This window comes from Mastigoproctus giganteus, chromosome 9 (assembly GCF_048544385.1).
Source record: "Mastigoproctus giganteus isolate SK-2022 chromosome 9, ASM4854438v1, whole genome shotgun sequence".
Classification (NCBI taxonomy): Eukaryota; Metazoa; Arthropoda; class Arachnida; order Uropygi; family Thelyphonidae; genus Mastigoproctus; species Mastigoproctus giganteus.
The window spans coordinates 208320641-208344242 of NC_143583.1; the positions used below are offsets into that span (position 1 = coordinate 208320641).

General features: G+C 40.0%; 1 protein-coding gene across 1 annotated transcript; it reads right to left on the reverse strand.

The window, feature by feature from the left end:
• Positions 1-8250: 8250 nt before the first annotated feature.
• On the reverse strand, positions 8251-9382 carry LOC150081081 (uncharacterized). The gene is made up of 2 exons (XM_090380911.1): positions 8350-9382; positions 8251-8303 (listed from the first exon to the last, which is right to left on the reverse strand). Exons 1-2 carry the CDS (start codon positions 9380-9382, stop codon positions 8251-8253), a joined length of 1086 nt encoding a protein of 361 aa, XP_090237037.1.
• Between the last annotated feature and the right edge of the window lie 14220 nt (positions 9383-23602).

Here is a 23602-nt window from a genome sequence, read left to right on the forward strand (position 1 = left end):
AAATTTTGGCTGAACAATTTCTGTAACTTGAATAATTTGCTTATTCAGATTAATCCAATGGCTTTTATGCTCACAGGAAACTTTTCTGGCCCCACAGATGTCTCCTAAATTCAGGAACCATACTCAATATAGGCGAAATCTGGGTACTAAAACACTTCTTAGATGTGATGTTGCAGTTCAGGCCAAATCTACCGTACCATCCAGATCGCCTTACAACAGGAGCATTCAATAACTCTCGGTTCGATTTATATTCCACCATCTTGTCTTTGTAAGCAGACCGAACTGAATAATCTTATTATGCAGTCACACCTGCTGCCTTTTACCTTATGCTTTGGCCTATGTGTGAAGCTGATATCTTATTGCTTTTTTCTATGAACTGCTCTTTATTCGTATTATGCCGAAAACAAGCAAAGATCCCTCTCTTATTCAGAACTACAGTAATCTTATTGACAAGTGGGTTTGGCAAGATTTTTGAAAAGATCGTTCACAGTAGTCACACTTGGATTCTAGGCTCTCAAATTCTTTCATCCGATTATCAGTGTTTTTCGTAAATACGGGTTTACCTTAAATGTACTTCTCAAAATTAAATCTAACATCCGAAATCCCTTCATCATGAGATATTTGGTTAGGGTAAACTTGGTTATCGAGAAAATACTTGACGGCATCAACCTGGTTATCAAGAAAGCAGAAAGCACGTCGTATTGTTTTGGACTCGCGTAGTGTGAGACTAAGGGATTTTCATCTATAAAACGCCTCGAAACTGCATACCTTCCAAGTTCGATGCTGAAACACGTTATCGATAATGCAGATTAAAGAGCAGGGTATCCCATAGGGTTCTACACTCAGTGCAACCATATTTTCCAACCCAGTTAGCAGCGTGGCTAGAGACCTTCCATTGAAATATGTACACTCAATGATCACTGAATTGTGACCACCCCATCCGTAATGGACTATGCCGCATAGTTTGCAGTATAAAAAAATCCGAATAGCTTCTTACGCTACAGCATTGGTAATTTGCATCAGGTCGTGCAATTCAAAGTGATAAATTTAGCAGTTATGGAACGTAGTCAAGATATCACGGAGTTTCAAAAGAGCATGATTGTGGGAGTTCGTGCTTCGGGAGCTTTTATATCGGAAATGGCGTGTCTTGTCGCTTGCCCACGGCCCACTGGTTCCAGATGTACAAAGAATGGTGTCGAACGGGTGAAACTACCGCCCACCGACAGAACTGTAAAGGATTACTCAAGGTATATGAGCGTAGGGTGTAGCACGTTGTAGGGCCAAACGCAGGTCATGCGACAGTTGACATTGCAATACATTATGAGGAATGCAAACAATATTCAAAATGATGACGCGCTGCACACTCAGACGTATGGGGTTCCACATCAGTTCCCCTCCTCACCGCTGAACAAAGTCGACAGCAAATGCAAATATTTTGATTTCAACAACAAGCCGATTGAACTCTACAGGACTGGAAACTAGTTTTCTGGTCGGATGAGTCCAAATACCTGGTGCAAAACGCCGACGGACGCCTTCATGTGTGGTCCAAGGACTTATGCATGGTGCCCACTATCTAGGCAGGTGGCAGTGGATGCAGATTACAGGACATGTTTTACTGGAAAGAACAAAGGCCCTCCCCCCCCCCGGCACGTATGAACCAACGTTTCACTTGTGGGGTCTGTATGTGTGCATGTGTTCCCTATCTATGGTGACTCCTAGGCGTATGATTATCTCCACTTGTCTCTCTGGTGGAATACAGAATCTCTGTAAAATGGTCCTGACACAGTATTAATGCATGTACCGTAGAATGTATTGTTTATATCAGGCCAACCAGTGGTGCCGTTACACACTTTACAACTTATAAGTTGCAATAGCTCGTACTTGTAGGGTCTACCGGAAACTCGTAGGAGACCACGTGCACCCTGCCAAGTTGCATTTTTTCGGACAGAAACGGGATCTTCCAAGACGATAACGCGCCGTGTCGTCGGGCCTGCACTGTGCACGAGTGGTTCAAAGAACACAGTGAAGATATCATCCACCTTGATTGGCCTCCAAATTCACCTGACATCAATCCATTTGAACACCTGTGGGATGTTTTAGAACGAGAAGTGAGTCGGGTGGACATCCAATCGTCATCTGTTCCAACACTGTCGAAAGCTTTGCAGGTAGCATGGCTACAGATCCCTACAGAGGTCTTTAGACATGTAATGGAATCAATGCCTAGGCGAACTGCGGCTGTTACCTGTGCGAATGGAAGCCCACAAAGTATTAAGTAGGTGGTCATAATTCAGTCATCACTCAGTCTGTGTACCATCATCTGTCAGTAACAGAGTATGACCACCACCGAAAGACAGTTCCAACTTGCTATTGCGAAAATATAATCCCGGACCTTACACAATGGCTACCGACTAGCCTAATCACCACAACCTTATAGAAATGAAATTAATTTTAAAATATATAAATAAATAATATAATCCTTATTGTGTACAAAAGGATGTATACAATGTACCCTTCACAGCAGGAATGCCAGGGGCTTCACATTGGCTGGTGGACAAAGGCCATGAGGACGAGGCCCACATCGAGATATACCAATTTCTTCTTCATACTGCCAACGATGCTGACAATTTTTGAGTCATTTTCACAACGTTACGGAATTAGTCGGTCTCAGTTGAGAATAGCATAGTTTTTTCTTCCGAAAACTCAGGTTTTCGTCCAGCAAGCAAGCAGCAATTCGACCACAGAAACACGCAATTTACAGATATACAGTGTTCTACACGGCCCAATATAGGGTAAACTGCCGATACGCCTAATTTCCCTTATAACTATCTGCTCATACTCTTCCATTTTTCTAGGGCGCTGATACTGGAAAACAAATTCGACTTTCAACCTCAAGTGATTTAATTTCGAACCATTGCTTAAAACAGAGATGTGCATGGGGTGCACATGGAGCGCTGATCGATATACTTAAATCTCTGTGAGGCCCTTATTGGGTCAAGCTTAGATTATATTTCCAGTATATAATTCTGCATGGAATCATATATTAGAAATGCATAATAGATTAAACACCCTTGAATAAAATGCTGTTATAACTGCTCTGGGTTCTTTCAGAAAATTCCCATGTCACAGTCTTTACATCGAAGCCCATGTACCTTCGGAAAACCCTTCGCTTTGCTTTTTTTTCGAAGGAATATATTGCCCTGCAAAATTTCATCTACCCTCACATCCTAATTGAAGATGCCTGTATAATGCAGAATAGGATTCATTCTATAATAACAAAACCAAATTAAAATAGTCACGTGCCACTAAGACTTAAAGTTCTTACTCATCCTTGGAATATTGAACTAGGCAATATAATTCAGGACACGATATCACCAAATTAAGTTTGGGTTATTTTTCCTGTAAATGTCGACGATTAATTTCAGCAACAGAGAAAAAAAAATACCTTGTCCCCCCCCCCTTGCAATATCAAGTAGTTACATACAAGTCATTTTGTTTCTAAACCGAAAACCTACGAAGTCTATAGTAATGATTCGAAATCGTATACTCTTTCAGGACCTGCTGAAATCTTTCTCTATTTCACCACTTCAGCCTCGTTACCTGTAGTATGTAGTGTGTTGATTGCTGACCTCTATGCTATGAAACTATCACTGAATTAGATTATTTAACTTTCTGTAAGTTTCCACCTAAATTTCTGCTCATGACAGATCCATCGATCTGCATCTCTTTGAGCGTATTTTTGATAAGTATAAGGATTTAGAGAACTCCCTTCAAATTGTGCCTATGATCAAGTCTGCTGTGAAGTTTCACCAAACATTTACCTTAAGTGAGTGTAAGAGCTGTTTTTGGAATTGAATGTGCAATTTCACAAGCAACTCTTACTTGTATTCTGTACTCCTTGGAGTGTGCTACGATATTTTCTCTGCTTACTGGATCTGATGTAATTATTGGATGTGATGAATTTTGTAAGAGCAGTGTTCCGAATCTCATTGCCACTATATTAAAGATTAACTATTAAATGATCAAATTATTCATTATGTGTTGCACAATAATGCATTTTTATAGTGTGTATTAACCTGATGGTGAATTTTGGAGATATTTATTCCATAATTCTCTGCCCTAAGATCATGATATTTCTTCTGTATAAGTTGATATTAGATGTGAATGAAATAATGTCATGTTATTGATCCATTATACGGACTTCCGTGTCAGTGTAGTGGCCCAGTCGCTTGGCATCACTTCGTACAAGTCTGGATTTGAATCAGTCTTTTAGACTGGAGGAATTTCTGTCTTCAGCTCGGATTTGAGTTAGTCGGTCTCAAGCAGAGGTGCGAGATTTGTCTCTGTGAGTTATTGCAGGATCTTTTCTAAGAAAGCAGATAAATTAGGCGAAAAACCAAGTTGCTATGGACCCGTACACACAGACCCAGAAGGCAACGGGAACCACCGCGTATAGCTTTCAAAATCACTTTATAAATTTGCCATGGGGATTTATATTTATCAACTGAAGAACCTGAGAACTGTACATAGTTTCAGTATGTGTTGTACTTCCACCAATGTTGTTGGTATAGTGTTTTGGGCTCATCTGCAACTTAGACCTTTATTATACCTGTAAATTGCATGTGTCCTATGGTCGATTTGTCTGGTGGACGAAAATCCTGAGTTACCGGGAGGAAAAGTCATGTTACCCTCACGTAATACAGACTAGCTTAGCCATGTAGTGAAAAGGGGCGATAAAAATTCCTCGCGTCATTGACGGGATTTTGAACGCAGGACACTTTCACCCGGTGTGAGGTTGATGGTGGTAATACCAACTGTGCTACTCACGAGAGCTCAACCAATGTGAATCTATGCAGTTTGCATTGATGGATATACGACACATGCTATCAGTTCATCAGTCCATGTAGTGTATGTGAATATCCTTACTCGATTATCGACGAAGCTCCAACAAAAACCGTGCATGAGCCAAGATGGTAGAATCCCCAGACAATTGTGTACCATAATCTCGAAGGAAAGGGGGAAAGTTATATGACAAGAGAGTATTTAAATTTCGTTTTAAATTAAAGAAACGTGAAAATCAGAACGGATCTCTTTGATCACCGTGATTTTCTGTAGTTAGTGGTTTTAGTGGAGTTACAGGTTTTATAAATAAATATATTAGCGTTCAAAAGTAAGTAAGAAATTAAAAAAATCAGAGATATCAAAAAATATGAATTTCGTGGAATTTTATGATCTCTTCTGAAGAAAACAGTTTTTATCGGATTCTGTACTAATTTAAAAATAAATTTCCACGATTCATGATAAAATATTAGATACTAAGATTGATGAATAGGGTAGTGGGCAACCCTGTTACTATTTCTAGATCCGCCTTCCAAGCATATCTGGGCACCACTCCTAGGGACATCTGATGGCTGCAAGAAATAACCTCACTTTAGCACAGTCTCGTAACGGAGCCAATAGATGCCCCAACCGTATTATCTTTAATTTCAGGAACAAAGAATGGGAAAAGAGATCATCCTGATTCTTGCCTCCAGCTTGTGCTAATTCTTACAAATCTTCTGAAAAATGCTTCCCCTCAATATCCTAAAATCTTCAACAAATGAAGCAACCATCCAGATAAATTCTGCAAAGACAAGCTTTACAGAAACGAAACCTAGAGAACTGTTATCAGATTATGAATCTGTGGAGGACACTTTCACCTGTTCAATGAATGCCTTTCTACAAATAATTTCGTATTGTCGTCCATGAAGATGAATTCAGGGTCTGCGACGCCTCTAAAAGCTTCATTTAGGGCTCGAGAATCCCCCCAACTGTACCTTTGAGCACTCAAAGTACCTCTTTCAGAGTTACAGAGATCGATACGGCAGTTCAGTTCGAAACGATGACATCGCTTGGTTTGGGAGGACATCATGAGAACACAATCAGAATAGTGATCCCTTTCTCTGACGTTAGAGATGGGAGCATGATTCCATATTCTCTTCACGTAACTCATTTAAAAACTAAATTGAGACTCACTTTGAAAGCGAACATTGGCCCATTGGGCTTGGCTCCAGAAACAAAACGTCTTCTTGAAGTTACATTATCCTCTGAAAAGAGTGATCAGGGTTGAAGCCATGGTCCGCTCCAGCATAAATTTTCCCTTGCCGTCTGCACAGTTTACCATAACCGTCTTATGGTTATGGTAAACAAGAAACAATTTTGGCTTACCTTACAGAAACTGGCAGGAAATTTTCTTCTTATCAATACAGAATAAATTATTTTCAAAACCTGCAACAGTCGCCAAACAAAGCAATAATTAAGACATCTCAAAAGAAAGAAATTGAAATGGATGTTTACAAGTTTTCTCATTGTTTGCTGAACGTTACAGGCTTCTCAGTGTAAAAGTGAATCTGGATTATGTAAATTTGGTGAAACAAGATGCTGCATCATGTTTCGCATCTTAAAAAATGCATTACACGAAATCAGAGTAGCTAACGCCCTTAAATCAAATCAGTAGACCACATCGTCCCCAAGCTCTATGGCACCAGTTTTCCAAGAAGTAACTGTTTGTAAATTCTATGAACACAGTTCCAAACAGTTAGATTAAAGTGAAATCTTTAGGAATCCTGAGTGGTAACACCCCTTTATAGATCTCCCAAGTTATACGAAGGAAGGGAAGACTGGGTTACGAGAGCTTTGTGATGTCATTAAAGACCTTAAAAGACTTTGTAATAACGTAAACGTCAAAATGTTGAGAGATGTCATTTCAAATGCAAAGTCAACCAAAAACAAAAAGTAAGTTTGAAGGGTTAATGTTTATAATTAAAATACGGACGAAAGTAATGTTTTATTACGATTGCGTATTGTGGAAGAAAAGATGAGTTAATTGAAAGCAGGGACAGAAGGAGGCAGGATATTATATCGTTATAATGATAACGGATTGTGTTATTTCCGCTGTAACGACCACGCTGGAAATGCGCTTAACATCCTCGCTTTTATTGGACGATTTTAGGTTTAAAGACACACGTCAGCTACCGAGGCATTGATCTGGATTAAATTCGTGGAAGATTACCCAGTTAGCTACCAAATGGAATGAGTAAAGCCAAGTGCAGATGGAATATTAATTATCATTTTATGTGTGGATGTGATGGAAGAACAAAAAGGCTTAATTATTCTGATTATACTTCAGCAATATTCATGGTTCGTGTGAGCAAATGATGGAGATACAAACCGAGTCTCATTAGGAATTAAAAAAATTCAGACCCGTCACAGATACGAAAAAATTGCTAGGAAGTAAATGTATATGAATGCGCCTCTTAAATCTGAGACTTGTTTTCTTTTGTTCTGCGTTTAAACCTGGAGTATTTAATTACAAGTTAACATTCGACGATACTTTTTTAATGAAAATCAGCTTTTAGTAGTGCTTTAGCAAACAGTGGTTGAAGGCGCTCTGTGAATCATATGGGAATCCTCCTACAATTGTAACCTGTCAAAGAAAGCAGCTAATTATCAAGGGGAAACTCCCTTTAAGTAAATTTACTAAACATAAAGAAAACAACTGATTCTTACAGTCAGGTTTTTATGTTATTGCACCTTCGGTATTCAGGAGATCATTTCAGCTTCCCTAACTGCTGTTGACCTTTTTGTTGTACAGTGCTCCCATCACGACTCTGTTGATTCAGATATCCAACCAGAAAGGCACACCTGTGGACTTCCTGAATCTATTTCATAGGGCTGCCGAATAATGTGAAATAATTGGTGAGTTAAATGAGTTCTTGGTCCTCGCAGCGCTGGGCACATCCTGTGCTTCATACCAAATGTTGGAGTGTTTTTGAAAGTGTACTTGTGAAGAAGGAGATAAATTCAAAGTGTACACAAAGGTCATTGCTCTCTGAGTAGTGGTTTAGAGTAAAAGCAAAAGACTTACCTTTCTTTTGCTGCTTCTTGTCCGTTTTTTTTGGGGGTGGGTGGATGTGATGCTCCCAGAGAGAGAAAGCCACACTCCACTCAATCAAATGAGATGACGTCACTCAAGTAAACACTAATCTTTGGCCACACCAGTACCACTTTCATTTCGGTGCAACCGTGTCGAGGCCTCTTCGTAATAATAGCGCGCCCTTCGATCCTCCTACCTTGACCCATCTGCTGTGGGCCCGTCACAGAGACGGGCATCCTCCAGCGCCCCCTGGCGAAGCAGTGGAAACCGCCGATTGCCGTCCCTTTTCAAAAGTGGTTCAATAGGGAACTCGGGCGACGATGGAGGACTGCACCGTCCTAGCAGCGGAATATCCTGCTCCTCCACTTCACACGGCGAACAGAACCTCCCCCTACCGGGGAAGTCCAACGATTCCGCAGTATCACTGTCGGACAAACCGTCACTTTCGATCGATGCAAGATAGCGAGGTTCCAACTGCACGCGCACTGTCATAGGACACCGAGTAACATAAACGTCCATTTCTAGGGAGGTGATGGAGTCTGGGGTGCATCCGTCTGGGTCTGGGATCTGGATGTCCTGAGGTGACGGAACGAACTCGTCGATGAGGGGACTCAAAAGGCTGCGTCGCTTCTTAGGTCGCGTAGGAGGTGGGGGAGGCGGTGAGGGCGCTTTCACTGGTAGTGGCAGGCGGGGTCTGGTCTCGCGGCTAGGTCCATTAGGAATCACGGCTACTGTCTGAACCTCTGCAACTGTGGTCGTACCTCCCCCTTTATCGGGGATTTCTGCAACCTCCGGAATCGTCGTTGGCTCCCGAACAATCGTAGTCACTTGGGGAATAGGCAAATACGGACTTCCCGGGTTCGGGCCGTTGAGTCTTCCCTTATTTACAGGTCCGTCTATGAGCTGCTCCGTGAGCATCCCGTCCCCTTCGGATGGCCTCCGACCCTTCATCGGCACCACTCTGGAGTTCGTTTCACTAAGTTCAAAGGTCATCACGCACGCAGCGACGATCACGAAACCACCGAGTCCCATAAAGACGGGACCGACGAAAGTGAGGTTATGTAAATGATATTTGCGGTCTTCGTCGAGCACCTCCACGGTTCTGTTGCCCTCCTGAACCCTCTCCGTAGACAGGGAGTCGGCGTAGAATCCAAGCACAGTCATGGCCGTTCCGATCATGACCATCAGCATCCCTCCGCTCAGTGCTTTGCAGCACATCCAGATACAGCGCATCGACACGCGATTCTTCATTTTCGCTAGCGTCCCTTTCTCTTCCTTCTTGTCGTGTTTCCCTGGCCCCTGGGTGGGGGACTGGACCTGTTGAACTGCCGGGGGATACTGGTACGCTGGCTGATGGGACGGCGTTCGTGGCCTGCCCCTGTAGGGAGTAGAGGGGGGCACAAGAGGTCCAGATGTACGGCCTGTGTTCTGTTGCCGCAGCTGACGCCCGATTACTGCGGCGCTATTCATGTCCGCCGCTTCTCAGGCAGTCCCACTGCTGAGGGAAGTCGGCAGCAAGGTCCAGACGCAAGCGACAGGACCTTTTATACCTGAATATCGGGAATGGCAAGTAGGGGGTTCCTCACCTGCCGAAGCCAGCATGGTGTGTCCGGGGCTCCGGCTCGGAGTCGGTCGTCTGTTCGCCATAGACAGATACGAAACGATCCCACAGCTGCGGAAGGATAAGATCCTAACGAACAGCGGTGAAGGAGTCTGCGCATGCGCGAAGGAAGCTGCCCGCTGTCTGTGCTCACTCGGCGGAGCACCAGGGAGGAGCTGTAGGAGGAGGAGCGCGTCACGACGACGGCGTTACAAAATGCTTTCGCCCGGAGGTGACGATAAACTTCGCACCGTCCTCCACAAAGCGTACAGTCTGTTGAATCGCCTCTCATCCGCATCGATAAGAAATTCCAGCATCGCCCGAAACGAGACAGGCCCGTACCGGATGAGAGTTATGTCCTCGTGCTTTTGTCCGTGCGCAGCGACTTCCTTGTAACCCCTATCGTTGGTGCTGCCCGTCTCGCTACAGATTTGTCAGATGACCTTTCGAACTCGCATATTTCACGAAACCTAGGCAACGTCGGGGATGCGTACGGGCACGACACGCGGAAGATGCGCCAATGGTGTTTCGACGGACGAAACAGTTTTCGGAAGAAACGTAAGTAAAGGGTTTGCGCGGAAAAAGTCTTAACGCGTGTAGCTTGTAACCGTTAAACTCGGTAGAAGTTGAGGTCATATAACGGGGCTGAAATTCATCAACTTCTGCGTCATTAATCGTATCGGAGTAAACAAAGCGTCGCTTGACTTTGCCGAAACAAACTTTGGCTCGATTTGTTCAAAAACAAAAATGGCATCTGTTGTTTCAATGTCCGGAAGCGAAAACCTGGCTCAGATACGCCGAGTTGTTGAACGTTGATCGTTTTTAAGTTTCCATCTTTTGAATTCCACGCCATTGCAATCACTGCACAGTTTGTTGAAATATTTGTGGATAACAAGTCCGAAATTTAAGGTAAGAATTGATGTCCTTGAAATTTAATAGAAAACTAGTGGTAAACACCAGTTTCCAATTACATTTCATCCAGAAAAGAAACAGAAAGTGGATCAATAGTCTCATAACTCCGAATTTGGTGTTATCAAACACTAATTTAATCTCAGATAATGTAGAAGCAAAGGAATCCTCTTTTTTCCCTTTCATTTTAGTCGCAGTAAAGTTCTCACTTTGACCTTCAAACTAATTAGATCATCAACCGGAACGATCTCAAATCCTGGGAGAGATTTTCTTCCTTTTACAGCGAGAGAGAAGCGTTGAACAATTAACAGCGCGTGGATGAAAGAAGGAAGTACGTGATGCGAAACCCTCCCTACGTTTCTCGTCTGCGTCTGCCAGCTACCTTAGATGGAAGCGGTGTTATTAGCCCTAACGCTTCTACGTGACTAAGAAGTGGTCGTTAGCCCAAAAGAACTCTGTGCGAAAGCAAAAACACCCACTACGTACGGTGGCTCCTTGGCCAGAATTGCCCGCGATAAGATCGCTCTAATGTTTGATAGGGCCAGTCGAAGTCTTGCATGGAACATGAAGCGGGAAAAAGGTCACTCGTTTTGGGCAGAATGGATCGTTTTATTTGCTCGCTTTCATTTGAATGAGAGAAAAGAAATGTGGAATTGGACCGCAATTAAAAATATAATCTAGAATTTCTGGATTTTTTTTTCCAGTTAAAAAAAGACTAATATGCTAGCATAAGCAATCAGCAAAATATGGTGAAGGACAGAAAAATACGAATCCTGGCAGCGTTTCAACGTATCGGAGCTATTTATTTGACTATTAAAACGCGATGAAAGAAAGTAACAATTTATTTAGAGTGTGGAAAGTATCGCTGAGTTTAAAGAATATTTGGACAGATTATACCACTGGAATCCATCCAGTGAAATTAGCTGAGTTTCAAATTATACAGGGGTGATAATAATTAACTGTCACTTCGAAGACTTTTGGATGAAAAATTGGTCTATCGTACAGTTTGGAAAGGACAATATCTGGACCGTGCTTAAATGGAATTTAAAATGTTAATTACAAACAGCTGCAGAACATATGTCGGTCAAACTTTCAATGTGGCAACCAGCGATGGTGAACAGTTTTCCAAATAAGTGTAAAAATACATCGTCAATTCTTGCTGGCAGTATTTTTTATGGAATATTCCCAGCATGTTTTGAAGCATTATCCTTTTAGTCTAGCAGAGCTTGAATAGTTCACTGATAAACTCTGTTTTTGAGGTAATACCATTATTAGAGGTATCACAGATTCCGGTTAGGAGGTTAGGTGGCCAAGCATTTGGAAAACAGTTGTAAATTATACGATCCCTATATCGCATGCAAACAATTATGTCTGAACATCCTTTTACGTGAAGTGATCTACGCCCCTTAGAGTCCCAGTCAGAGAACCTTGAGTTGGGAACCTGATGGAACAAGTAGGTTCCAATAAGAGAATTTATAGTAAAAGCACACTATAGAGTAGTACATTGAGAGCATAATGGAGTTTCGTGGATACTTGGCGGTCAGTATCTACATTCGACAATAATGGATGTTCACAAAGGCATTGAGCAGGATATGCGTTGTTTGTCCCTCACTGTTTCAAGACCAAATATTGTTCACCTCCATTCCAGTCCGTACGTTTCATAAAATCAGATAATGTCGGCTGCTACACAAAGTGCTCGCTTGGTCTCCTTTACAAGATGACACGTGGCGCACCAACTATAACCATCTGATCCACGAAAATACGAAGATTCGCAACATATGCAAAGATTTAACCAGAAATGTTGGGTTGTCGTGATCGCGATCTGGCAGGTGATACATTACAGTCTCTAGCTTGATCTAGCAACGGTGAATTTGTTGACATATTCTCCTCATCCTTGTGGCCCAAACCTTTTCTTCATGTTGCACAACCCGTATTTTTAAAGGAGTTCCTTTTTCAAATCGTTTCGATATCCCCGAAGTTCAACGCTGAACATTTGTATCAGTAAACTGTTCTTGTATTTAGAATAAAATGTTTAATAAACTATAAAAAAGGAAGAAGAGAAAGGAAAATTAAAAACAAGATAAAACCAGTTAAGAACGGGTGAAATTTTAGGGCTAAAGTTGATCTGGATAAAGATCAACTTGGCATTATATAAAGGAGGCTAACGCTCGAAAACACACATAGGTACGTACCATAAAGTAAGTAACAAAAGAAAAGTTGCATAGGATGCTGCTGGATGCCAAGGACTTCTAGTGAAAACATTTATAGTTAGTGGGAGGGTAGTTAGTACACGCGTTTGATTTGACCGTTGTCCTAATCCATATGACTACTTTACAGTGATGGTCTATTTTTTTTTTCTATCTCGAACTCTGCTGACCCCTATATAACTGTCCCGGAATATAAAGAGAAAATCTAGTTTTCTATTTTGGATGGATTGGTGGGTCAGTTTTCCTCGATGTTGTGGAGAGGATGCAGAATTGAATTCCATGATCCTTACAGGGAAAATCAGTTTGATCCAGTGAGGCATTTTCCTCAGGGCACGTTGGCTTTTAACTCTCTTGATTAAAGCGTGGTAAGGCAGGGGGCAATTAATTGGGATCGTGGGGTTAGTGAACGGAATGTTTATTTTTGCGCCAGAGCAACTAAGGCTACGAGTCATTATATATATATATATATAATTTTCTTGTGTCCCTCTGTCCTTGACGCTCTTTGAACTTGAAGAACTCAAGGACTAAACTAAGCATTTGACCTGATTTCCTTTGCAGTAGGTTTTATTTAACAGCAAAGTTGAAAAATAACAAATTTTTAATGGGCAATATAGTCATACATGTAAAAATTTATCAAATTGCATTTTAGCCGTTTTATTATCCGAGTCCGGCCCCCTAATACCTTAGCTAGCAACGAGGGAACCAAGGGAGAGATGACTTCAACGGTAATCTTAACTTCTCAGAAACAGTCAGCTGGCGGAATATTCACCACAGGCATTGTAGTATGTATATAATGGCTGTAAGTTGGGTCTATTCTGCTGTCGGGTAGCCTTGTTTACTTGATAAAAAAAATCCCTGGTTATCTTGGGACGGGGCCGAACCATGGTCAACAACTTTAACAGTGGTCATCTTTTTCATTTATTTTCCTTTCTTCTGGTTTCTGTGCCAATAAGTTTATGCCGTCTTCCAGACTCTCACCCAATCCATGCTGCAGAAGAGAACAGGCTTCAACTGCATTAGAGAAGCAAAAACGAAAATACGTTCAGTATAAATCGAGATGTATATTAAAAAATAAATAAGTATCCATATTTGTATTCACGGTAGTACAACATGGAGGGACAGTCATGCTGTTAATAGGCGCATACGCACTTGCGAAACCTCCATAAGAATTGATCTTCTTTTTCTAGTGCTTATCTCATCAAATGTTTTGTAACCTCTCCCACCCTCAACCAGTCCATGCTACTAGAGTAATATCGGCATTGTAATCTCCTGCTCGATTCACCCATACAGTCAATCCTACGATCCTAGAATTTTATAATAACCAAAGGAATAGGTGTCTTCACATTCGTAATGATAAAGCCTGATACATTAACTTCGTAAAACTTGGAAAGTGTCCTAATGATAGGAACTGTACAGTAAGCGGTGAACGAAATTCTGTCACTGGAAGGAGTACCTTTTCGTTGCACGGTATCATTGTGGTTAGGCTTGAATTTCTAATTCAGGAATATGGGGAGAGTATCCACTTCTCACAAGTTCTACGCCCAACCGAGAAATCTCAATGTCCCCGAATAGCGGAACTGGTCTGGAACCAAACCCTCTTAAACAAAGGATAAAGATACAGGTTCCATCTATTGCTTTCAATCCTTTATCAATTCTTAACTGGTTTTATTTTATTTTTAATTGTACTTTCCAGCTTTCAATGTGTATAGTTTATTAAATATTTTATTTTATTTGAGTTAGTGTTTAATGAGTGGATGCAAGATCATTTCATTGATTGATTCTTGACGCCCAAATCTAAGACCACGAATTGCCGTTGGGCTGCTAACAGAACCTTACCAGCAACGCACGATTTCGTATTGACTTTTCTGGGCGTGTTCTCTGATCACGTAACTCGCGCGAAGTACAGTTTCCATCAAAATGCTTCTGTTTGAATCCCATTGAAGAAAGAACATTTTATGGATTTCTCGCTGTGGTAGTTTCCTGTCCGGAAATTTCATCCTGTAAAACAAGTAAACTAGATTATTGTAATCTTCTTCCCAATTCGCCTATACAGTAAATTATACAATAAAACATTTTTCAGACAGAATATGCTGACGCCTCGTAGCTTATTTGCCTTGGAACAAAACAACAACCTACTTTTATAAGATTGTTGAATTCTTTCATTCATTCTAGTCATTCTGCAAGATAGAAGGTTGTTAACAGTAGAGCCAAGTATGGTTCGATGATGGGTTCTGGCAAGGTTCTCAAAACCTTACCCAATTGTATAAAAAAACCCACATAGTATAAGAGTGGTTATTTAGAGAAAAAAATTGCCATTGCCACATAACGTCATTTCCTGATTATATTAGATGGAACATAACCCTCACTGACAAGAAGGAAAAGACTGCCTACCTGATCGACACAGCGGTGCCCAACACCAGAAAACGTACGAGGAAAAGACCATGAAGTACACAGACCTTAGACAGGAAGTCAAAGAGATGTGGTATATAGAACAAATAATGACCATCCCGATCACCGTGTCAACAACCAGCATGGTGCCAAGGAACCTAGCAGCAATAGCCCTCCCAGAGAGCACCTACAAGGAACTTCAGGGAGTTCCTTCCTCGAACAGTAATAGTAACCTGATATAACAATCACCGTACCCGTCGTGAGACGGAAAAAACCCATGAGGAAAAGAAAGAGATAATGAGTTAACTACATCATTACATGTACTTCGACTACATGTACCTCTCACCCCTTTGGCCGAGTATAAATTCCCTCCTGCTATGTTATAAGATGGGAAAATTAAGCTTAAACTACTCGTAATTTCAAAAATATATCTGTATCAAAACTTTATTCTTTAACTAAATCTTCTACTGTTAAGAACAGGCCAGTGCAAGATCGAAGAAGAAATGACTCTCTTTTTAAAATAACCTTTAACCTCATTCGAAGTGTAAAACAGAGACCTATTCGGTTATAATAACAGTCTATAAAGTTTTGACTGCTTTCTTTCATTTAAGAATATACCGGTTATTAATATCATTATTAGTTGACCTCATCATGTAGCATAAAGATATCCTCAGTTGTATTCATTATAAGGGATATACTCGTTCATCGCGTGAATTATCCATCCCTGCAGGAGTTCCCTAGGGATCATCATTAGGTCCTTTTTTTTTTAACGTGTATGTTAAAGACTTGGCAAATATCCTTAGTCCAGATGGTGTAAATCTTTGTAAATCTTTTATTATATGCTGATGACATCAAACTTTATAAATCTTGAACTTACTTATTGACTGTATTCTTCAGACCTTTCTTGAGTCTTTTTATCGTTGGACCAAACTCAATAATTTACGAATAAGTACCGGTAAATGTAAAGTGGTTTCTTACAAAGGTCCTCGTAAAAGAGTCATACAGTTTGGTTACAGTGTAGAACACCAAGAGTTATTAATTAATCACCAATGAAATGTGTAATGTAGGCGTTGTATTTTCGAGCAACTGTTCCTTCTCATCTCACCTGTGCCTTAAATAAATAATTACAACAGCCATCATTCCAACAACATTTCTTCAATGTGAAAATTACAACTTATGGAGTAATGTGGGAGATTCGGCAAGAGTACACCGGAGTAATCTCGGACGTCAAAACCATAAGATCGCAATCTTTTCATCTAACAGTATTAAAAATAATAATAAAATATGCTTAAATGCATGTAAGAATCTTATTTGATTGTAATTATTTATTATGTCAAGGTCGAAATACCAATAAAACGCATTATTTCAATGAAAATATACATTTCAAATACTGGATTTGTATTTAGATCACATGAACATCCATTTAAGTATCTTAGACACATTCATGATTTTTTCGTTGGTTGTAGGCAGCTTGCTGAACTGTCGTGAAGAAATTTCTATCCATTGTTAGCACGGTTCCAATCTAGAACTTATTTCCAATTAGTCATTAATATTAATGACCAGTTATTAATGATTAATAATTGCACGGTCCGAGGGGAAAGTAAAGGGAGGAAGAGGACCCAAACTCGACCAAGAGGGCTTTCAGGCTATTGCCAATGCAATCACGGAAAGATCCGCTGACAGTGGTGTACCGACTTTGAAAGAGGGATGATAGTGAGTAACCGACGCAGGGGTCACTCTATCGCGGAGATGGTAAAGACATTGCACTATCCCCGTTCGACAGTATCAAGAGTGTATCTGGAATACGCCATTTCCGGAATAACATCTCATCATGGACAGCGCTGTGGGCAGAGAAAGGTGGTGGATGAACTTTGCCGTCGACGTCTGTCTCGCATTGTTTCAGCCAACCGGAGAGCACCAGTGGCACAAATCATCGCCGAATTCAATGAGGGAAGTGCCAGAAATGTCTCTACCAAGACCATCAAGCGATCATTAGCCGCAATAAAATATAGGAGCCGCTGACCCACGAGAGTCCCATTGCTAACACTATAACACAGGACTCAATGCCTCAACTGGGCGAAGAACATCAGTACTGAACCTTGAATCATTGCAGACAGGTCTCCTGGTCTGATGAGTCCCGTTTCCAATTATTTCCAGCGGAGGGGAAGGTGAGTATCTTGCGGAAACCACCCAGAAGCTATGCACCCGTCATTTCAAAAAGGAACTGTTCAGTCAGCTTCAATTGGCACAAGTTGGGACCTCTGGTACATCTATACGCATCTCTGAACGGTCCAGGTTACATGTCCATCCTTGCACATCGTGCACCCATAGGGCAGCGGACTCTTCCAAGCAGGACAATGCGCTTCCCCACAGAGCCTGGTGACTAGGACATAGTTCGAAGAGTATTCCGCAGATTTTACAACCATGGAATGACCTCCCCGTTCATCGAACATGAATCCTGTGGAGCATCTTTGAGATGCTGTGGAAAAGTCCGTTCAAGGTTTGGATCCTACACTCAGGAATGCGACGGAATTATGGATAGAGGTGCAACAAGCACAGATGGAAATATCTGTGGAACGCTTTCGTGAACTTGTGTACTCGATGCGTGACTGCTCTTATCAGGGCGAAAGGTGGGCCTACCCGTTACTAGGTAGATGTCCCATGATATCTGTCCACTCAGTGTACATTGTGTAGACAAATAAACAAAATAAAAAGGCAAAAGTAAACTGCATACATCTCCATCCGTCCTTCATTATAATCAGATAGCAACCAGTTATATGAACCTTACAGAATAATAATAAAATAAATAAATAAAAATAACAGATAAAAATAATTAAAATAAAGAACATAAATTGTAAACACAAAATAAAATCACTTCAATAATAAGCTGTGTTCAGTCGTCCTTTACATTAAAAAGAGTCCAAAAATGTCATCTAGATAGAGCTTCTCCATCGACTCTAGATCCAGATCGATGTTTAGCGAGTTGATTGTATCAATATTGAGACGTTTCTCAATTTAACACACTCATATTTATGAGGCGGTTATAGAAACTGTATAGACTCGCGGGAACATGAAGCACAAGGCGTGAGTGCTGCGGAGTGCTGGTTCCCTGGCAAGCTCTGCCTCTCCGTGTTCATGTGATCATGTTGGACAGGCATAGAGGGATGAATGCCTTTATTTTCAGCACACGGGTCTGTGGATTGTGTGCCTTTACACAAGATTGGAGCAAAGTGCAGTCTCAGATGTAGTGATGATTTGGTGAGTTCAGTCATTGGTTGGCCCATTGATTGGAAGGCATCCGATATGTGAAGATCTTAATAAAAATGCTGTTACACCATTTTACCACTGAAAGGGTTGAACCATTCAGTTTCCACAGCTTAGCCAGCCCGATGGTCCTAACTCACTCCTTTCCTCCTGTAGTTCTGGTTCCTCAATCAAATCGTTACACAACTCTAAAGAGGGATAATTTAATTGTGCCAGTATAGATCGTTAGTAACACAGGAAGTGAATGAATATCAATTTAAACAAAGCCGGCAGAGATGTTTGGAAAGGTATGCGATACTAACACCTGCATGGATATTGCAGCAAAGATAAGAGTGTGGCATTACAAATAAACATTGTAAGTTTAAAATGGTACAAAAACTGGTGTTTGGATGAAGTATATCGTAGTTTTAGGAAGTAGAGGTAAAAACGAATTGAAATGAAATAAAAACAATTTGAGTATATACCAGTATATACCAAAAATAGTTTTGATAGAAATTTCTATCCATTTTTTGCTCCCATTTATGTCGCATTGATAGTAGGGCTATTAATATAATCCTACTTTTTATATATATATATATATATATATTGGTTATAATTAATTTCATTTTAGTTCAGTTCTATCCTTTAATTTTTGTTCCCTAAAAACGATCCTCACTTATTATGAACCAATCTCCATAAACACAAACCAATTCGTTTGCTTGTAGAAGTTGAGAAATATTTCCTTTTGGAATTACTGAGAACTCCCCTACAAACCAGACAGTCTCCCCTACAAACTTGATGCTTGCAATGCAGTCGTTTTTCAAGGATGTTCTACAAGCGCTGTTTTAGGTCATTTATTTTAATAATCTGACTTGCGCCGTATTCCACACTGTTAACATATTTTAATAAATAAGGGCTTCTCAACTTTCAACACTTTATCCATCACAATTATTTGATGCATTTTTTGGAGATTTGCTCGTTTTATTAAAGTTGATCGTGATACTAATTCTGGTACATTTTTAGATTACGTTATCAGAGAAATAGCTTTGAATTCCTTCTTGGTTCAAGATCTTGTATCTGAAGGGTTCCTGTTTCAGAATTAGTGGTGGGAAATCGCCACCATATCGATCTTATTTTCGCAGTAATACATCTGTGAAGTTCTCGCGTTCTAGACAGAAGATAGCATGCTGTAAGATGTAAACGCATTCTTTGAAGAGAACAGTAAGAATAGGTCAGGGTAGACCTGTGACTGGGAAGAGAATTAAAGTAACGAAAATGAACGTCTCATTTTGAAGCCTTTCATTATAATTCGATTTCTAATTTAGAATCAGGACTTCAGAAACCTTTACCAATTTTTAGACAATATTTGGCATTTTTTATGCCCTAGTTCAGTGGACATTAACTAGGCATACTCGCAACCTTGGGTTGGTTGTTGTAGGGCTTATAGGCGCATCAAGGGGGAGGAAATATTGATCCGCATATAATGTCTGTGAATTTTCCGTGTTCCGTGGTCAATTGGGCAGTTCTGATGGATGAAAAACCGGAGTTTTCTGGTGGGAAAACCATGATACCCTCGACTGAGACTGACTAACTTAGCCACATTGTGAAAAAAGACACAAAAATGCTTTGCTTCGTTGACGGGATTCGAACTCATGTATTTTACACTCTATGTGGAAGAGGACGGTGATTATTCCGACCGAGTTACCCACGAGGGCCATTCCCTGGGGTACGAGGAACAAATACAGGACTTTCAGCTTAAAATCATTACTCCTGCTGAGCTTTTTAAGCCCGTAATTTTTAAAATGGGGTTGCGACAGATTTCCTTAAGAGCTTCATGAGATGCTTTGGGGAGAAAATAAAAGGTTTGCGAATAAAGTTTTATGCCAAGGAAGGCATAATTTGAGGGAGAAATAAACATCCCCCAAATATCATTAAAAATGCAGTAAAACTCCTTAATTACGCTTTTTCTAGAAACCGGAGAACAAAAACAAATGAACTGCGTGAAATTGCAAATTCTGGGAAATGAAAACATGTTGAACTTTTCTTTAATTCCATTAATAGGATTGCACATATTCTGGCATCTGGTCTGTTGAATAAGTGTGCTTGCTACCCATTCCACATTGTGCTTATCTATTGGTATTCTGTCCGCCTCCACTACCCTTCATCACTTTGAAATTAATTAGCATAAATATTCTATCCAAGACTTCACTAACGCTGTTTTCCTCCGTCTTCTGATATTTGCAAGAGCTTATTGTAATTTATTGTGAATTCAAAGCAATGAAAGTGTCAGCTAGTTATATTAGCAGGAAGATAAATCACCACAGAGATCCTCACTGCCTTTGTTTTGGTTTCAGATAACTTTCCACCGATAATTAACCAAATGTTATAGTACAACAGGAGGTTTATTTATCTTAGTTTTGTTCACCACCCCTTCCTTTTACATTTCCTTTCCTCCCGCTCTTTATGCACATATTTTTGAAGATGTTCATTGTGACTGCATTGTAATGAGTGGTGTGTTGTTACTTGTGGAAGACCAATTTCTTAAGTACACGTTCGAACGTGGTTCCACTTTGAATAGTAAACTGTGTGGAGTACGCTAGTCACTCCTGTGGAACGTACAAGAAAATATTGTTTTTGTCAGTTTAAAAATTGCCAACTGTTACTTAGAAGGAAGGATAATGTTGTATTTTTTTGTCCAGACTGCAAGTGGGATACTTGAAATGTTAAGAGAAGCTTATGGAAAAGATCTGAGCAAGTGATCAGCAGGAACTGCTGGGTGGCACAGAAGGTTTAAAGAAATAACAAATGAATATAACATTAATCAGCTTGTTGGCATTGTTCACAGAGAATTCAATCCATAAATTTAAAGAGTCTATCAGTCTTATTATGCAAAAATTCTGAATCGCTTTGGAGATTATTTAAGAGAACTGTGGCCTGGTGATTGGCTTCTTCACCATGATAATGCATCGGCTCTGTAAGTTTTCTACATGCTATTTCAGCTAATAAAACACGATATTCCTAATCTTGTTCGTCACCCACTTCATTTTTCAGACTTTTGAGTATTTTGAAAGATCAAAGGTATCCACAAAAGACAAATATTTGTAATAATACAAGTCATAAAGAAAATGACGTAGGTTCCAAAGTAAATTCCAAACGAGGACTTCCAAAAATATTTTGGGCAACATTGTTGGAATAAGTGCCTAATCTCCAAATGGGACAACCTCTCGTTGAAACTAAATCTATCATCTATTAAGGAAATCTGTGTACCAATTTCATCGGTAACTTTTATAAGAAATTTTTAGAACCATCTTTTTGAATTAATGGCAGATTAGCTTTGGCGACATCATTGGTTTGATAGTACAATACCAGGGCAACTCGGTACCCCTTGTTCCTCTCTGAGAATTAAGTCCTGTTTAAAGCTAGTTTAAAATAGCATCAGCTGTTTCATAATTTCGAAATTCTAATAACTGCTTACCATTAAAGTTTCCTGGACTGATCATTAAATTTTCTGCATTTAATGCATATTAAAAATCGATATCACTAACAGAAAAACATGTTTTTCCAGGTTGAATGGCTACATCTTTTCTCATTGTTGTTAATATGAAAGCAAAAAAAAATCTACTTAAAAATAAAGCAATTTTACAGAGTCCCGTGTGTTTTTGAACAAATGTTAATTTTCATTTAAGAATGTTTAAGAATACCGAAGTAGCCAAATTTTATTACTACCAAAATGCGCTCGCAACGGACAGAGACATTTTTTTTAACTTTTTTTACGGTAATTTCCCGAATTTCTTTCATAATTACATCTCTACTCGTATTAACGCATGCGCAAACTTTGAATGACTTTGCTCCTCCAAGAGACCATTAGAAACTATGAATATTTCATAGAAAGTTGGTACCTTCTCACTGCTTATTACATTTAAACGTATCGAGTAAATGTTGGCGTATACGGACAGAGATGTTAATAATTAAAGTTGCCTAATGGTCGCTGGCGTGAGAATCTCTGTTCTACATGCAAGCAGTGAGAAACTTGCGAATGCTTACAGTTCAAATTACTTGGAAGAGGTGAAACTGCGCTGGCAAGACGATTGCCTCGTTGTATTTGTTTAATGCGGCTTTGAGTGTAAGGGCGAACGAAGTTGGAAGAGTTGGTTAGGGGTGAAAGGTGAACACGGATAGCATGTCAGGAATAGCATTAGCGAACTGATGCATAAACAAAGAAGGCGATGGAATTCTAATATCAAAACCGAGTTCGTATTAAATAAAATTTAAGTTATCATTTAAATTACCTGGAAATTAATTAACAAACGATGCTTGTTAAATTTTATATGTTATATTCAGTAGTGATAATCCAGCCATCAGTTTTTGATGTGAAAACATCTATAGCGGCATCTAATAATGAAATATAACGGAAATGTAACGGAAGTGTAACGGAAATGTAACGGAAGTGTGAAGGAAATGTAACGGAAATGCAAATGTTGTGGTCAAATATTTGTATTGTTGCAATCATACTATTCTACAAATGGATTTCGCTAACGTCTTCTAAGCCAAGGATATTTTCACATAAAACGTCTTTCGTGCATACAGGATACACACGCTTTAATTTTATTTTGATCCAATTTCCATTGTTAGCTACTTTAGATAAGTGGTAGATTATCATTTATTGTGATGTGACCTTTCTTTTAATCCGTTTTGCGTATGAAAATCGGATTTAACTCAATATATTAAATTTTAGGATAGATTTGGGACGCTTTCTTAAACAGAGCATCGTGCGCAGTCCAGATCCGCTTCAATTGTCATTTCTCCTTTTGAAATTCTTAAGAAGGAGACAGAAATGTCTTTAGTTTCTTTATGTGCACCGTTTCAACGTAAGGTATGCTGTTCGCCCTTGCAAGCTTTCGCCTCAGTGCTCGATTCTGCTTATGCTCAGCTCGTGTGAGTGAGTTTCCCAGCTGGTGAAAACGAATGACAAACATTCTTTTCGACTGTAACATCGACTTTTCCGTCAACACGTTTACCGGAAGGCTGCGTGTCAAATTCTCAATAATTTCGAGTGTGCTTATGTTATACGCTCGCACCTTTTACCATATCGTATTTTCCCATTCCCCACAGTCTTGAATTTCAATATAAGAAATAATTTTCATTACATCTTTTGCCTATTTTTGTACTATGTTGTATGTAGCATTTTCTTTCCCGATACAATATTTTAAATATTATATCCGGTTAATTACACCGCGTAGAAAGAAGATAGATGTCTTTGCTTCTTTTCTTGCTTGGCTAAAATGTAACAACTAGATGAGTGAAAGCCTTGCGTTTCCCAGGGTGCTCTCAGATTACTGCACA